This window comes from Vanacampus margaritifer, chromosome 3 (genome assembly GCF_051991255.1).
Source record: "Vanacampus margaritifer isolate UIUO_Vmar chromosome 3, RoL_Vmar_1.0, whole genome shotgun sequence".
NCBI classification, from domain to species: domain Eukaryota; kingdom Metazoa; phylum Chordata; class Actinopteri; order Syngnathiformes; family Syngnathidae; genus Vanacampus; species Vanacampus margaritifer.
In genome coordinates this window covers 4,072,357-4,091,243 of record NC_135434.1, presented here as the reverse complement: position 1 = coordinate 4,091,243, position 18,887 = coordinate 4,072,357, and the positions used below count along the sequence as shown (strand labels likewise).

The following is an 18,887-nucleotide window of genomic DNA, read 5'->3' as shown; positions in this document are numbered from 1 at the left end:
TTGGTCCTCCATACTATTGTGCATACTCCGTTGGATAAAATAATGTAATGTCAAATTTCATGGAATTTGCTCCTCTTAACAGTAAATAAAAATGTGAACTGTGGAACAAAAACGTACGTATCGTGCAGAGCTCAACTCTTTATCGTCTGTCTTCTGCTTCTTGCTGTCGGCGGAGTAGTCGCCGGAACTTCGGTGCTTCTCTCCAGTCCCAAAACTGGCGGACGGAGACACAGATGAGCTCTGGAAGAAATAACAACTTCACACTGAACACACGTTGAAAGTGAACACGGAAAGTCAGGCACGTACAACATGCATTTGTTAGCGTGTCTCTCCTTTTATAAACAATACTCTGTTGAATACTTGCTGCTGGAGAGTGTATAAACGTTAATTGGACACTTTTTCTCTCTCTCATCTCTAACGATCACTCGGGCCGTCTCAAATAGGCGCCTCGTCGGGAAGCTTTTCTCACCCGCAGCCGACCAACGGAGAAAGGAAAAATAAAGCAGGACCTTTAACTCGACCTTTCCACTAACTCACGCTTGTAACCTTTCCGCTGCCCTTTGCCGTGATGCAGGTGTTGATGACAAGGATCTTGGGAAGGGAGGAGCAAGGTTTCGGCGCAATATGTGCGGGCAGCACTGTTAAATCCACAAATGAATCACGATAACTAAAATAATTTATATTGCAGTGTGTCACATCAAACTGTTGTTTAAAACAAACAAAAGGACTATTAGAGAGAAAACGCAGAGAAATTTAAATTCGGACGGAGGCTGAATGGGCCTAATAGCAGACGATAATGCTGCATTCGAGGAAGTCGGACTTTTCCGACTTCATACCAGGAAGTGTGCACAGGAATGCTCCTTTGAACTCGGAGTCGAGTTGTCAGAAAAACAAACTAACAATCAATCGAACTTCACTCAACAATGGAGACCCCGCAGAAACAAGGACTGTGAATGGCAAAACATAATTTACATAATTATAAACATATTTATGTATTTATTTATTATAACGTAAATTTTGCTCTTCGAAATAAATCATTTCTCGTGATTTGGACCGGCAACGTCAACCAGAACAAAAAACAATTTATCAGATTCAGCCATCTTTATTATTTACATTTTCCTCGAACGCTTTGAGGTCGGAACTAGGAGATTCCAAGTGGGATATATCTGATTTCCCACCTTCCTCAAATGCACCATAACAAAAATGGATGCACTGGAGGCAACTGGAGCAACAAATGTCAGAAAAGTCGCATTTCCATCTAATTTGAGCTCCTCTTCAATACTGGAAAAAGTTTACAACATTTGAGTAAGTCCTAACATAATTAGTCATCAGTAGGTGCTGCTGGTTTGGTTAGCAATTCACTCTTTAATGTCCCTGTGTAAACAATAGTGTTTATAAACTGACTACTGATTGCTGCTTGTAATTGTTTGAAGTAGGGATGGGCGACCTCCAATCCCAGGTATGGGTATTGGGCCGATACCTTATTTCAAGGTATCAGTACTAACGACGGCAGCCATTACCAAAATCGGCCGTCCTCTTGTGACCGTTTTACGATCAGTAACCAGAAATGAGAAGGATAGAAAATTGCCTTTAATTTCATGCTGTCATGTTTGGGTTCTGTGGGGGTTTGGGTTATTGTTGTTTTTGTCTGTGGTTGGTGTTTTTTGTCTTGTGTTCCTGGTTTCCTTCCTTGTCTCGTTATGTCCAACCACGTCCACCTGTGTGTGTCCTCCCTTCCCCAGGTGTGTCTCATTAGTGTATTTAGTCTGTTGTGTTTGTCCAGTCGGTGTGGGTGCGTTGCCTATGTTATGTGTGGGAGTTTATGCGTCAAGTCTTCGTCACCGCCAAGTCGTCTTCGTCACCGCCAAGTCGTCCTCGTCACCGCCAAGAAGCCGTAGCCTTAGCCAAGTCAAGTCACTCCAAAGCAAGTCAAGGCAAATCACGTCACGCTCCCTTCCAGTCGTGGCGACCAGTCTACTCGCGTCCTGTCCAGTCATGGCAACCAGTCCAGTCCCGTCCAATCATGGCGACCAATCCGGTGTGAAAAGAAGTGGTATCGAACATTCCTAGTTTTATGTCATGGTAAAAGTTAAAGCCTTTTTTGTTTATTTTTTTTAAATCTACCTGAGAGTAAAATATTTGGGGCGAGGCCTTTGTTTGAAGTGACTGGGCTGTTAATTGAAACACGGTGAACCTTAGGGTGGAGGCCATTAATTGTTTCTTTCTCAATCTTAAACAAATGACAAATATTCCGTTCTCAGCATCAGATCCTATTCTTGATAGTCACCTTCAATTAACTTCACTCGAGCAAAAAGACGGAAGGTAAAAGACCTGAAGTCCTCGAACACATCCCGGCAACAATACTGTTTGGTCAACATGTGGCGTAAATGCGCCGTTCACACCCACGTCCGCGTTATCAGTGTACGAGGTGCGAACACCGAGGACATTAAGCCACGGAGGCTCATGCATTTCACACACACTGTACCCAGTGGACCGTTGCCAAGGCAACTGGAGACCACTGGCAAGGGGCTTATTGGTTTCATGAAGTGACTGTTGGCCGCCATGTCAAAGAGCATCTCTAAGTGTGTGCGCGTGCGTGCGTGCATGCGTTCGCTCTCCCACAGGGCACTAATGAAAGGCATTCATCATTTTGGTCTTCCTATTTTTGCTACCGATTCCAGAAGACCTCACACACACGTTCGCACGCTGCTAATCGTTTCCATCGCACTGCCTACAGCTGTGAGCGTGTGTGTGTGTGTGTGTGGAGGAGGATAGACTACATGGGAGGGGGGGGGGGGGGGCAGGAGATAATGTATTAAGCATTTCTCCAGTCTATAGCAACTCCAACAACATCAACGAACACGCAAGTGTGTGTGTGTTGAGCTCAAGCGGCTGGCATAAAGAAATGCTAATCTGCTCATTGAGTATTCAACAAACCAAACGTTTGTCTTGGGAAAAGGCTGAGCTTAAGGGACTAATTACTACAAGCTGTAACGTTACGTCTTTGGCGCTTTCTCACTTCACTAACCATGCTGCTCTTTTTTTTTGGGGTCTCCATTTGCACATCTCTGAATCTTAAAACACACCCAAAATCAAAACCTTAGACTTGTTTTAAAACGGTTCAGAGTATAATAATAATAATTAGCACTGATACTTTTTAAAGGAGACTTTCTTTTTTTTTGGTATGCAAATTGTTGGGACCTCTGGAGTGCTATCAAGGCTATCAAGGGTGAAGTTATACATGAATATTTAGTTGTGATGTCACATTGACTTTTATTGGATGCACAGGTTAGCGCGACGGTAGATTTTTATGAATAGAATCCCTGCGTGACTGCTTAGCGAAGCTGTCGACACCAAGCGTATGAAGTGCTGCCTCCGTGAGTGAAAATACTTTTATTGCACATCAGCGATGTGATTCTCAACAGACATTTAGCACAAAATTAATAACTAGAGCTGCCGCCCATGTAGAACTTTTTAAAGAAGAAAATATTGTTTTTTTAAATGGTGACATCAGTAGTGCACTTTGTGCTTCGAGCAGATCTACAGTATGTTAAATATCTTAGTTTGTGGCCTCATCGACTTTGTGCAGTCGTGATACAGTATTTACCTGTCTACTATTCAATCAGTTTTACAGTTTACATCAAGAAAACCCTGGCGGCCCACCAGCTTGCTTGCTATCTATCTATCTATCTATCTATACATCGTAGGCTAAGCTATCTACGCTACCTATGTTAAGATATCTCAGCGATCTGTGTTAAGCTATCTATGCTAAGCTATTTTAGCTAGCTAACCTATTTTGAGCTTTCTCAATAAACAAACACTTGACTTTGGAGTCATCCATCCTTTCATCCATCCATCCATCCATCTATCCATCTATCGTAGGCTAAGCTATCTACGCTAAGCTAGCTCATCTATCTGTGCTAAGATATCCCAGGTATCTATGTTAAGCTATCTATGCTAAGCTATTTTAGCTAGCTAACCTATTTTGAGCTTTCTCAATAAACAAACACTTGACTTTGGAGTCATCCATCTTTTCATCCATCCATCTATCTATCGTAGGCTAAGCTATCTACGCTAAGCTAGCTCATCTATCTGTGTTAAGATATCCCAGGTATCTATGTTAAGCTATCTATGCTAAGCTATTTTAGCTAGCTAACCTATTTTGAGCTTTCTCAATGAACATACACTTGACTTTGGAGTCATCCATCTTTTCATCCATCCATCTATCTATCGTAGGCTAAGCTATCTACGCTAAGCTATCTCGTCTATCTGTGCTAAGATATCCCAGGTATCTATGTTAAGCTATCTATGCTAAGCTATTTTAGCTAGCTAACCTATTTTGAGCTTTCTCAATAAACATACACTTGACTTTGGAGTCATCCATCCTTCCATCCATCCATCTATCGTAGGCTAAGCTATCTACGCTAAGCTATATCGTCTATCTGTGCTAAGATATCCCTGGTATCTATGTTAACTCTTTGACTGCCAAAAACGTTAAATAACGTTTAGTAAAATCCTATGGAGGAGTGCCAAATACGTTAAAAGACGTTTTTTTCAAAACAGAGGTGAAACTAACCATTTTCTATTGTTGATTACTGAAAAACGGAATAAGGTAGAAACAAACTTTTTTTTCTGATGAAAGATGAGAGTCCAATCTTTCATTTGGTAGTATATGTGTTTCCATAGTCCAAACACATAATTTTCTGTGGACCTTGAAAGATCAGTCAAAAATGCTTAAATCGGCTGGCACCCACGGCATCCCTTTTCTGAAAACGTCTGGCAGTCAAAGAGTTAAACTCTCTATGCTAAGCTATTTTTGCTAGCTAACCTATTTTGAGCTTTCTCAATGAACATACACTTGACTTTGGAGCCATCCATCCTTCCATCCATCCATCCATCCATCCATCCATGGCTTGAGCGACTTGGTGGAAAGCAATGTATGAACATCAGTTTGCAAACATAAAGAAGAAAGATGTTCAAATGGTGGGAGACGGACTTACCTTCACAGAATCTCTCTCTGATGAGGAAGGCGGCAAGAAAAAGAGAAAGAAAACATTCCGAATTAGCACCATGCTAAGTAATCATGTCGACCTAATGTGAAGCGCACAGATAAATACAGTTAATTGGCTTAATTTGTGAGATGCTGTTCAAAGAAGATTATCTGATGCAACGTAAGGTAACGCTACGACGTCATTAACCGAGTGCCTTTGAGTGAACGGCGACTCATTAACATTCAACAGGTATCATAGCAAAAGAGTTGAAGGCAGTTCTATCTACTTTAACAGATCCAGTTCCAACTAGAAACCTTTTTTTTTTTTTTTTATTGTATGACTGATCTAGTGACACATTCTGGGACAAATCTACCTTCCGATCAACCAGCATGCAAAACAAAACCAACGCTGGTACCTCTCGGGTGTTCTTCGGCGCCGTCCTGGTGTTTCCTCTCATCTTTGAGGGGCAACTGATGGCCGAGGGCCGAGGAGAGCGCCAGCAGGCTGGCAGTGCCGGCGCCGGGGGGCAGCGGGGGATGAAGGCCCGCCGGGTGCGGCGTGAGCGGGACGGGGATGGCGTGGCCATGGGAGAGGTGCTGAGCTTGGAGCTGCTGCTGCTGATGCACACACACACACACACACACACACACACGAGCGGATAGATAGCCGTTTGAGCATTTACAGTATTCCATCTCCTTGATTTGTGCGAAAAAAAGAAAAAGAAAAAAAAGATAAACACTCACACCAATAATGGCGTTGAGTTCAGCCATGGTGACCTGCTTGGCTCTCTCCACCGCTTGCACCACCTGCTGCTGATGCTGAGACAACATTGGCAGTTAGTGGGGAGGCATCAGGACATATTTATTACATCACATCCATCCAGATGTGAAAGAGCCACTGGAAAAAATGGTGAGCTCTTTGAACCAAACAAAGGAGACTTTTTCAGTCACAGTATATAGAATTTTTTAAAGAAATAGATTTTTTTTTTTTTTATAGAAAGTTTTAGTGCACCATTTTCATGTGAAGAAATATTTGGTAATCTGCATTTTTTTTCTGCCCAAAATTGGTATAGGCATCAGGTTTAAAAAAAAATAAAAAAATTTTTTTAATCCATATCGGTTGGGCCCTATTAAGGCTGGCAGCGATCAGGCTAGCAAAAGTTAGCGAAATGAGGCTAACCATGCCTATTTATCAAGTCAAGCTTGCGACAATCATGTTTTTCCTTGCGTCATCACAACATCCTGCTCCCGCCAGGTTGTTTCGGTCACGTAAATCTTTCCGCCTTAAACAAAGAATGCACTTTTGGGTCATTTTCAGTGGCCATGGTTTATGAATTTGGAATTTAGACTCTAAAGGTAGCCAACAGAATCCTGATATAATTGTATTATTGTAGGAATGCTGGAAGCGACTTTTCTCCATTAATTTTCAATTGGACTGACATTGAACATTGAATCCCACTTGCCACGCCCACTTCCATACATACAGCTTGTCATCGTTACCACTTGGTGAAGTGCATTGTCCAGTAACCAGGAGGTCGCGGGTTCAAATCCCACCTCCGACTGTACATTGCAAATATAGCCATGGCCATTATGCACATGTATCCCAACTATCATATCAGGAAATACATTATAATTTCACTGAAATTATGAACTCATTCACTGCCATTGACGTCTATAGACGTCAAAAATTTATTTGAACTATTTCTATTAGTTATTTAATGTTTTAATTATAATTAATCGCATGACTTCAATAGTTAACTGTTCTGTTCTAAATGTACAATAAATAAAAAAATCTAGGTTTTCATACTCTTGTTAACAAAAGTAGGAAAAAATGCGAAACTAATAGAAATAGTTCAAATGAATTTTTGACGTCTATAGCCGTCAATGGCAGTGAATGAGTTAAATGCTAGCTTTCAGTACAAGATGACACTTTTAAAAATAAATATGCCATTAGCCATGAATCTGAACGAATCAAGTTAGGTCAGTGGTTAGCACAATTGCCTTCCACCAACGAGGACCTGGGTTCAAACCTCGCTTGGACCACATTTTAGTACATTTGATGGTTCGATACCAACTATCAGGAAATGGATTATAATTTCTCTGAAATGATTAAATCCCACTTTAGACAGATTGCAGTTTAAGTTTTCCTTTTATTCATTTGTCATTTAACTCCAATTAAAAATGTGTAATTTTCACATCATTTATCTTTCGATTTCCTTCATTAGCATTTAGCTTAGCATTCAGCTTCCAGCATTCCCACGCAATTTCTCCTTTTGTTATCCTTTATGATGCCATTTTCATGAACATGGGGGGAAAAAAAACAGGTAAGGACACAAAGAAACATTTAAGTAACTCTCGCAAAGTCATTCAAAGTGCATTGAAATGGAGAAGCCCGGGGGGGGGGGGGGACCCAGAGATTCATCCAGGGCCATCACAGAAAAAAAGTAGGCCAGAGATGAAAGAGCCTATCAGGGGTGAAAATGAACAAGTTTGCAGGGCTGCAGCGTTTATCCTGCCTCATATGCCGCACAATCTTCATCTGCAGAAAATAACATCTTTAGCCACTAATAATGATAGTTCATTACAAAGTAGACCGCAGATGGAAAATGGACTTGCTTTTGTTCAGCCAAAACACATTGGACCCATTTTCACTACATGACACTTGATGGACACGAGGAGAACCAGAATGGGGGGGCACCTTAAAAAAAACTATTGTAATTCTGGTCTTTACGTCTTATTATACATTGACTGGAAAGTTAATTGGATTAGACAATATGCTTATTAATGTGGTTGTAGTTTAAAGTGGAGTCATTAATAATAATAAATAAAAGGGTGATTTAGTTACAAGAGGGTAAAATGTTTGAAATACTTTTCAGTGTGAAAATCATTACAAATTACAACAATAAGCACATTGATAATCTATCAATTATTTGGGATAGTGTGTATGGATATGCATATAAATAGCATAGGTTCTCATAAATATTTGATAAAATTTCATTGATTACTTATTACTAGGGGTGTCAGGTGATTAAATTTTTTTAATCGGAATTAATCGCTTGACTTCAATAGTTAACTCACGATTAATCGCAAATTTTAAATGTACAATAAAAAAAATTCTACATTTTCATACTCTTGTTAACATAAAAGTGTTAAAAAAAAGTGTTTTAAAAAAGTGTTAAATTAATAGAATTATGGCTGCATCTTTTAGTCATTGATACAATAATTTTATAATAATTCATAAAATTGAGTTAAAATTTAAAAAGATGTACTGTACTGTAAAAAACGAGTATGATATTGATTTGTATTGAGGTCATTTTTCTGCCACTAGATGGCATAATTGCATTTGATCTAATCTTCAACCTGTCGTAACTCATGAAATTCTGCACATTTTTTAAATTGGAAAATACAATTTGACCTCATTCACCACAAATATATGGATTATTATTAAATTTATTATTGCTAAATTTTGATGTGTCTGCTTTGTTGCGACTAGAATTCCCCATGACAGGCTTTCCAAGTAAGGGGCAGTCATTAATTTAAAAAAAGGCATTAAAGGAATTTTAAATGAACGCCATAATTTTGACACCCCTAATTATTACTATTATCATTACTGATCGGTTCCGATAAGGTCAACTCCAATCGAACTGTCAAATCTCATCAAAATTGAAAAACACTCATATTTGAGAGTGTGCACGTGCAATTACATTATTTCCAACATCACAACAGAAGCCCGATGGAAAATGAAGGAACACAATGTAAGTCTCCCACAAAGAACGACAGGCCAACCTCATAGCATAAAAGATGCTCCTTAAACACCTTGTGACGGCGCATATAGGCCGACTGCGGCGTGTTAATATGATTGTGTCACATTTCACATTCGCGAGCGCCAAGTGTAGCCGCGAATCCCCAGCAAAGCGTCAAAGCCTCTTTCCTCTCGCCGCCTCCATCCTCGGCGGGCCTCGCGGCTGCGCGGCGAGCGGCGGCGCCGCTGTCTAATGCCATTATTTCTAATCCGCCCTAAACCCTCCTAATCCAGGGCTAATCTGGAGGAGAGTTGTGGAGTACACACTCGCTCCTCGCCGCTGTTCCCACCCCTCCGCTAAAACGCACATAAACACGCAAAGACGCTTCCAACTCCTTTATCTGCTAAACGCACACACACAGAAGCATTCCACAGTAAATGTAGTACTATTAAAACACTGTACACATTTTGCCGCGCAAATCACACACTCTTCCCTGCATATGTTAGTGGGAGACAGTTAATAGGTTCAAGCATATCTGCCTATCCTGAGTAGGGGGGGGCAGGATTATCTGCTTGTGTGTGCGTCTCGCAATCCACCACACGCAACGCATCTCGCTTTTACTCCCACCCTCCCCGCCTCACTCTGCTTTCCTCCTTAACTAACAGCGACAGCCATTCACCCCACAACCCCCCCCCACCCCACACACACACACACACTTACCTCTTGTGAAAGGAAAGGGACGACTTGGGCGCAGATTGCGTTCAGCCGTTTGACAATCTCCGCCTGGAAGACAGAGAAGTGGGCACATAAACACAAAACGACTGATAAGGACGGCCGCTACGCACGCGACACAAACGTTGCCGTCGAGTCAATTCGGAGAAACAAATAGCAACGTAAAGTCTCATCAAAGTCTGTATGGCAAGTTGATGTGCTATTCGGATGGGATTTACGCCGTTTCTTTTGAAAGCTTTTGTATTCGCGCGAGGTACTGATGGCAGAAGGGCTTTTTGAAGAAGAAATACAAATAATATACAAAATACATCATCTAGGATGAATTAATTAATGTTGAGGAACAAAAACATTAAAATTAACTGCTGAACAGTCTAGAACACAAATATGTCTTGAACATAGATAGTAGGGGTGGGAATATTTGAATGTCTCATGATTCGATTTCGATTTCGATTTTTGGGGGCTGCGATTCGATTCAGAATCGATTTTCGGTTAAGAACTTCTTCTTTTTTTTAAATTAAGAATGATTTCATTGACAATGATTTTTGCTTCAATCTATAGATGTGCAAGGAATTGTAATGATCTACTCCAGTCTGACTCGCTAATGCTAATTAGCGCGCTACTCGCGGCACTTTTATCACTCAAAAGAACGGCTCCACGCTGAGAAAAAAACAACTTTTATCGGAATAACTTGATCGTGACTTTTTCCTTCTACTCTTTAATGTGGCTACAATTTAACAGTGTATAAGACCGCGTGGAACCACACTGCCCCTCAGTGGCCAAACCGGGTACAACATGAACAGCGCTCCAAACGAAGGCAAGACAGTATAAAATAATTGAAATAACATAAATTTTGGGACATTTAAAATCGATTCTAAATGAGAATTGCGATTCTTGTGAGAATCGATTTTTTGGGCACACCCCTAATAGTTAGGTCATTATTTGTATTGAATTGATCCCTAGAGATTGACATTTGACTATTTTATTGATCAATTGATTTTTTTTTTTAACAGGGTGGGAAAATCTAACCAATACCACGGCGTATTAGGGTGTTTCCCACACCATGTAAATACTTGGGCGGGCCACCCAAGTAAATTGGCCACCACCCAAGAAGTTTTCCAGAAAATCTTAAAAAATATATTTAAAAAGAAAAAAAAAACGTGTCACGACAGGATATACCGCGTGTAACTTTATTTCGCCGTCACTCAGTTGTGGATCGTGAGGCTAGAGGAGAGGTAGTAACAGGACTGAGAGCCACCTCCCATCCCCCTCCCCCGCCGGAGTCCACCCACCCAAGTCGATTTCAAATCTGTGGGAAGCACACATTCCCAGAAAAAAATGTGTGGGTTTGTAAAATGGCAAAATTGCCAGTTTATAAAGTAGCAAATTTGTGAGAAAAAAAACCCCTCCAAAACTTACGAGGAATACACGTAGCGTACTACTCGGATGCTTGCGCCAATACTGCTTAAATCTAACCTTAAAGCACTCAATTCATGTCTGTGACCTTGACAGAGGTGAAGTTGCAGTTGAAGTTGGTATCAGCACTAACACAAGCCGCCAGAGGCCAAGAGAGTGGACACACGCACACAAACACACACACACACACACACACACACACACACACACACACACACACACATCGACGTGAACGCACCTCCCCAAGCTACTCTGTATTCATCAGATGTTTTTACTGAACCCAAGGGTTGGCTTTTAAAGATTATAAAGCACACCCACCCCCGCCAGGTGTTTTTTTTAAAACAGGAAATTGCCTGATCCACCTTCCCGAAGGAAGTGCTAGAAGTGCAATTTAAACCCGGCGAGCATGCAAACAAGAAAAGAGGCAGAAGACAGCAACCCGCACGCAATAAAACGCCCCGCGTCCACTGGAACGACTCCTGCAACGAGTTTGTGCAAATGCCGACGTACTGCGACATATCAAAAAACTATTTCCTTTGCGATGCTGCATACTGTGAGAGGCAATAACACTATTTTGTGGAACTTGGAGTCGATACATACGATCGCAAATTTCATTATGATACACAAACTAAAACAGTTGCCAGGGCTGGCCCACCAATATTTTTTAGACTAATTCAGGAGATGATGCAGGGTTGCCATGCCAATGTTCACATTGTCAAAAGCTGTGATTTTGAGGTCAAAGTATTTACTAGGGCCCAACCGATTAATCGGACAATATCAGTTCTTTGGGCAAATGTTGCCAATTTTTAAATACATTAACACATTACAACATAAGGCGAAGATAATGAATTCCCCACCAAATAAATCGTCAAAACAAATTGGCCGATTTTTGCCAATTTTTCTCAATTAAATACGAAAAGACAAAGTATTGCAAAGCAGTCATATGTTCTGCTTGTAATTCATAGCTTCATTGTCATTAGCATTACGGGACCAAAATTTTTTGATAAAAATTCAATGCATATATTTTTATATTAACTCATTCACTCCCAGCCATTTTCACTGAAGCAACCCCTTCGCTCCCTGCTGGTTTACTGGTTTTGATTGATTTTGCAAGGTCCACAAAATTCTCTTCTATTGCTATAAAAACATGGAACCTACCAAAAGAAACATTAGAGTCTCTTCTTTCATCAGGAAAAAAATATATATATTTGTATCTGTTTCCGTTTTGAAGCAATTAGCATTAGAATATAGCTATGTTTCATCATTATTCACAAATCTGTTTAGAACTGTGGGGTAAATGAGCTTTTTTCAACATGCCCCTGGCTGATCTCTTATACTCTGCTGCCACCTGCTGGCCGTCTTTTGTAATAACTATCACTGCTTTAAGCGACCTCTTCATTTCAGAAGCTGTATTCGGTATGCTGTAGCATAAAAAAGACATTTAAAAAAAACATATACGTTTTGGGGTTCCAATTACTTAATCTGTTGATTAATCGGTTATCAGAATTTCATTGGAATTAGCATCGATCTTCAAAAATCCTCATCCGTTGGACCCTAATATTTACATATATTTAAATACTGCTGTAATCGTGTAGGATTGTGGTTTTTTTTTGGACCCTCAGGGCCACTGTAGGTTAAAAATCGGTGGCCTCTCGGGAATAACAATATGGTAGCCGCTCACTGTCGACCACTTAACGCAGTGGTTGTCGCTTGAAAGCGTTTAAAAAAAAAAAAAAAAACTAGCAAAGCTCCCACCCACCTTAACAGCTCACATCCCATAAATGAAACCAGGCAGCCGCCCTGGAGTCAGATTGGGTCAGAGAGAAGATCAAATGTCCATCTCCCCTGCGGAGCTTTGTAAGCATCACATCAGCACTGCTTTTTCACCACCAGCTAATACACCTAATGGAGCCCTCTGTATGAAGGCTGCGTTCCCCTGGGACCGACTGACTGACTGACTCTGCGTGCGTATAAGATAGCGTGATAGTCAGGCAGGGAAACGGAGCTGTGTAACAAAAGGGCACCACACAGAATGTCAAACTGCGGGATAAAAGCGTTGATATGACACGATCGATGTTCACCCTGTTTGGTTTTCAAACGTCATTCTCGTCATATGCAAGCTATGGCGCACGGTCTTTCGCTGAGGTAATGGTGGGTTGTTTCTGCTAGGATGACAGGAGGAATGCGAAAAGATGCAAAGCTCAGAAGATGGAGGCCAAGGGTCTGCAACCTGCGACTCTGGAGCCACTCGGGGCTCTTTAGTCCTTCTATTTTGGCTCCCAGTGAACAGAGGTGGCAAATCCAGGTTCAGGAAGTAAAAAACCCTGCCACAGTTTGGCTTTAGTCCCTGATGCTAGCTCCCTAGCTAGCTCCCATGGTGGCTTTAGCTCCTGATGCTAGCTAGCTAGTGAAAGAGGAATAAAATTATTTGTCCTCTTTGCGTGTTCCAAAATTTGAAGACAGATTTAATGTAAGAAAAAACACCTTTGCAAAAATGATTTTTTAATCTAACAGAGATCTCTGGACACTCAAACAGCCTCTAATTCATCACTTAAACAGGTGGGATTCAGAGCGTCGAAATGTGTCTCTTCCGCGTGTACAATGGCTTCTTATAGTTAAAACCGACCGCCTCTCTTTCATTTGTAGACAAAACATACTCTCTGGGTTCTTTTCCATGAGCGATGGCAAAAACAGAGTCAGGAGTGCGTATGTTCGGGACAAATTCTGTTCAAGGACTAAATGTGTTTTCGCACAAAACGCTGGGAAGGAACTTTTTTAGACTAAATAGTATGTCCCATCTTAAGGTCAGATTATACCGAAATCAACACCATCTGCTCTGCACAGGACACAAAACATTTCAACAAGGTTAATATAGAGAATTAAAATGTTAATAATGTGTAACAATGGCTAATATATGAAATGAAGAATTAAAAATGTTATAATATCTATCACTAGCTCCCTAGCTAGCTCCCATGGTGGCTTTAGCCCCTGATGCTAGCTAGCAAGCTCCCTAGCTAGCTCCCATGGTGGCTTTAGCCCCTGATGCTAGCAAGCTAGCTCCCTAGCAGGTAAGCGAGCACAATAGGAGCTAGCTAACTAGCATCAGGGGCTAAAGCCAAACGGTGGCAGGATTTTTACTTTCTGGACCTGGATTTGCCACCAGTGAATCTTTAAAAAAAAATTGTTAGTAGAAATTATTATTATTATTATTTTACATATTATTTGAATTACTGAATGATTTAGATTTAAAAAAAAAAAAAAAAAGGAATAATTATTCCAAAAATGTCAGAGTCCAATTTTTTAAGTTGTCAGAAAAAGACACGGTGAAAAAGTTTTAAAAATTGCTTAAAAAGTTACCATAAAATGTCCCAAAACAAAAGAAGAAAGCCAGAAAATGACCATAAAATGTCAACAAATTGCCTACAATGTCAGAAATTTAACATAAAGTAAAAGTCTAAAAATGTATGAAAAACAAAGTATGAAAAATTACAACAACAAAAAATATGTTAAAACAGAGAACAAAAAGCAAATGTTTGGCGGCTCCATACAAATTTTGGGTTAATTATTTGGCCTAAAATGGCTCTTTTGACAGGAAAGATTGCTGACCACTGAAAAAATAAAATAATGCAGGGACCAATGAGAGAAGCAAAGAAGGATTGTTTTAAGACACAGTTAAGTTTTTTTTTTTTTTTGGTGAACCCGTAACAGGCGGGAAGTGGCTGAGATTTACAAATCAATCATTCTATCAACCAGCCCAGAGAAGTAAGTTTTTGCATTTGTGGCAACTGCCTGCTAAGGTTAGCACACCGTTCTGCACACGTCAGGCACCCAAAGTTATTCCAGGTGGTTTTAATTTTCTATCCAAATCCATCTCCGATAGTGACACCGAATGCTAAAACAACGTTAAATCTTCCAAGTGAATCAAAGGCGTCCCCTCCCCATCTGCGGCAGTAAATGAGTTGTCAGCCCTTGTTGAGAACGCTGCCATTCCTCGCTATCACACCGTCTTATTACTTCCGCCTCTCGCCACCTTCTCCTCCCCTCCGTCTCGGCCCGTCCGTCGCTTGCTTTATTTCTCTTTCAGTCACACTAATTTGCAATTGATTAGCTGTCCTCTTGTAGCTCAGCCGCCAAATCCCAAGCCCTCCTGGTCCCCCCACCCCCACCCACCCCCTTCCTTCTCGCCAGCCGGAGCTCAGTCCACAAGTCAATTTCTCTTTAACGAGTGTTGGTACATTTCGCTCCCCGGGCGACGCGGTCCTTCTGTGTAAATAAAACAGAGAGCCGAGGCAAAAATCAATGGGCCTATTACCCTCGGAAAATGCTAAACAAGCAATATCAGAGATTCACTTGGTGGGAGAGAGCATCTGCCGTAATGGGACTGGAGCTCGAGGGGCCCGGCAACGCCATGGCCGCCGCCAAACCATATTCAATACCGACATCCATTCAGCGGACAGTGGTGGGAAGTTAAGTGGAATTTTTTTGCAGCGATCTTTTTGAATTTACTCCTAAAATCGACTTCTACTTTGCTAAGATGGGCTCTTAACGCTGTAAATATAATGAGGTAAATTAAGTACAGTCAAGGCTTTCTTGGCCTTCGCTTCGGTGGCCTAAACATGATCAAAAGCACTGGAAATTTACAACTTGCATGACATCATATATTTATATTTTCAACAGTCATTATTCGGTGAACTTTGTATTGTCCAATCAGATTTCAGCTTCTATTTATTGAAATATATCTATAGGTATCATCAAGAGGTGGATTCGGTAACTTAACTCTTTGCTCCCAAAAACGTATACGAAAAAACATATTCTATTTTAATTATTACCAGTGTCCCAAAAACGTATTTATACGTTTTTATGTTGTTGTTTTTTTTATCCCGAAGCATACAGAAGGATTTGATGCAGCCTCTGAACTGAAGAGAATGAATGAAGCAATGGTAGTTATTACGAAAACGACCATCAGGTGGCAGCAGAGTATAAGAGATCAACAGTTGTGCTTGAAAGTGGTATGTAAACTAAACCAGTGTCCCAAAAACGTATTTATACGTTTTTATGTTGTTTTTTTATCCCGAAGCATACAGAAGGATTTGATGCAGCCTCTGAACTGAAGAGAATGAATGAAGCAATGGTAGTTATTACGAAAACGGCCAGCAGGTGGCAGCAGAGTATAAGAGATCAACAGTTGTGCTTGAAAGGGGTATGTAAACTTATAAGCACACTTTATGGTGAGGAAAAAAGGCTTAAAGCCCATAAAATCAAAAATTTGGCAATTGTTTTGATATTTTTAAAGGTTGAAGTTGACATGAGTAGAGATGTGAAATTTGGTGACGCATTTTGTGTCATGAAATGGCGTTTAGCTTTGTACATTTACAATTGTGCTCATAAGTTTACATACACTGCGCCTGCAGTTTTACTGGATTTTGACCGTTTTTCAAAGGCCCACAGAATATTGTGTTCTATTGCTATAAAAACATGGAACCTACCAAAAGAAAGATTAGAATCTCTTCTTTCCTTAGGAAAAAAATGTATATTTGTATCGGTTTCCGTTTTGCAGCAATTAGCATTAGAATATAGCTAAGTTTCATCATTGTTCACAAATCTGTTTAGAACTGTGGGTAAATTAGTTTTTTTTCAACATGCTCCTGGTTGATATCTTAAACTCTGCTGCCACCTGCTGGCCGTTTTTTATTAATAACTACCATTGATTCAAGCGTTCTCATCAGTTCAGAGGCTGCATCAAAGCATTATGTATGCTCTAGCATTAAAAAACACACACACATATATAAAACACGTATAAATACGTCTTTGGGAACATATATATGATATTTATCAATTTTGGAAGCAAATGAGTTAATGTCAATAAAATGTTTGACTTTACTCCCATTTAAGTCCCCACTGAATAGCATATAAATGTTACTTCTACTATTCAGTTTTACTTTAGTACTTGAGTATAGTTCAGAATCTGTACTTTTTTTACTTTCCCTTCAGCACAGAAGTTGAATCGGCACTTTTACTTTTACTTGACTTTTTTTAACGCATGTATTTCTACTTCAGTACACACGGATTGTACGAACTTTTGGCACCTCTGTCCGGGATTCGTATCGCCGCATCGAATGGCAAAGACACACATTTACGCTGCGGCTTGCTTGTGCAAGAGTGTGCACACAAACTCGAATCATTTGCTTCTACAAGAGACACACAAATGCAGATGGAAGCGATTGGCCCTCCACAGTGGAAATCATTGGACTGCCCACCCACCGAAAAACAAACAACGGCCACATTTGTATTTGTTTCCATCTTGGCTTTTATAGACAGCCGCGCGCACACAATGGGCCTCAAAAAGCGGCCAACGGCAGGATTTATACGGACACCCCATATTTCATCACGCCGCTCTGATTAGTGCGCCGTGAAAAGCTGCGTACGTGTGCAACATTCCCTCGTGGAAGCAACAACACACTCGTCATACGCACGCGCACGTTAACACTCCGCAATTTATGCACACGCGGACACAAAGCAACACGAAGAGGGACGCGCACAAAATGAAATCAATAACGTACAGCCGCAACGTATACAGCGCGCACGCCGAGTAAACACGTCGCGTTTGCAAACAGGCTGCGACACACAAGCAGACAAACACACAATGCGTGGCGAAGCATTTTTCAGCCGCTTTCAGTCTGGGACACACACACAGACACGCACACGCACACACACAGGTGAACGGGTGGCCCATTTCACCTTGCAGATGATGAGCGCTTAACGCAGATGTTTATGCTAATGACAACAAGCTGCCCTTAGGAAAATAAACAGTCAGGTTGCAAAAGCTCATTTATGGCCACAGTCTCATCCGTAACAGTCCGTCCGTCCGTCCATCCATCCACTGAACTGCTTATCCTCAAGTGTGTGTCTCAAACTTCTCTGTTTGTACCACCTCAAAACACAAAACAAAAAAAATATTCTCCGAGTATCACCATTAATGACCAACATTAACTCATTCACTGCCATTGACGGCTATAGACGTCAAAAATGATTTTGAACTATTAGTTTAACATTTTTTCCCACTTTTGTGAACAAGAGTATGAAAACCTAGATTTTTTTTTATTGTACATTTAAAATGTGTGATTAAACGTGAGTTAACTAGTGAAGTCATGTGATTAATTACGATTAAAAAATTGAATCGCCTGACGCCCCTAATTTTTTAAAATCTTTTCTTTTTCTTTTTTTAAATCGCGTCAAGCGATTAAATTATTTAATTGTAATTAATTGCATGACTTCAATAGTTAACTCACGATTAATCACAAATTTTATATCTGTTCTAAATGTCCAATCATTTTTTTTTCTAGGTTTTCATACTCTTGTTAACTTAAGTGGGAAAAAAATGTTAAACTAATAGAAATAGTTAAAATGAATATTTGACGTCTACAGCTATCAATGGCAGTGAATGAGTTAAAATACAGTAGACGCAGAAATATTTTTGGAATTAATTAAAGAAGTGAATATGAATGCTATTTTAGGTGGGAAACTAGAGAATTACAAAAGTAAACTCATACTTTTTCTTCCTCTTCTTTTAAATTAGTGGTGGATCACATCTCTATGGTGTATAGCGCCACCTACAGCGGCGGAGTCCCCTCTCAATATTCGCAAAAGAAGAACAGATGCAAACGGACATAAGTCGCATGTCCATTTTGCGCATTTTCAGTAAATTCGCTTTAAAAAAAAAACAATTGGATGAAAACCTGACTACCGACATCATTTTTGCAATTCTTTACCATTCTAAACATTGCTTGTCATTATGAGTAATTTGGTCAAGATGGCATGCATTTTATTTCATGACATTTTGCCCGTGGATGCGATGATAAACAACGACTTCTCGGCCATGTGGGTTGCATCCTAAGGTATCAAAGTCATCATTTGGATTCTGCACATTGCGTAACTCTCACACTAATGTACCCTTTGGTTAAAAATAACCGACTGGGGTCACTGAATTCCACCAGTACGCTTCTGCCACC

At 40.4% G+C, this 18,887-nt stretch overlaps 1 protein-coding gene across 9 annotated transcripts in view; it reads right to left on the bottom strand.

The window, feature by feature from the left end:
- LOC144049158 (transducin-like enhancer protein 4) overlaps window positions 1-18,887 on the bottom strand; it is a 32,548-nt gene that overhangs the window by 8,268 nt on the left and 5,393 nt on the right. For 5 of the 9 annotated variants that reach the window (XM_077561833.1, XM_077561837.1, XM_077561834.1 and 2 more), the window contains 5 exons: window positions 9,454-9,516; window positions 5,735-5,809; window positions 5,407-5,608; window positions 5,001-5,017; window positions 118-240 (listed from right to left, as the gene is read on the bottom strand). In XM_077561833.1, coding sequence (XP_077417959.1) covers window positions 118-240; window positions 5,001-5,017; window positions 5,407-5,608; window positions 5,735-5,809; window positions 9,454-9,516 — 480 coding nt within the window. The remainder of the gene's footprint in view (window positions 1-117; window positions 241-5,000; window positions 5,018-5,406; window positions 5,609-5,734; window positions 5,810-9,453; window positions 9,517-18,887) is intronic. The other 4 variants (XM_077561835.1, XM_077561836.1, XM_077561830.1 and 1 more) reach the window with 1 other exon arrangement.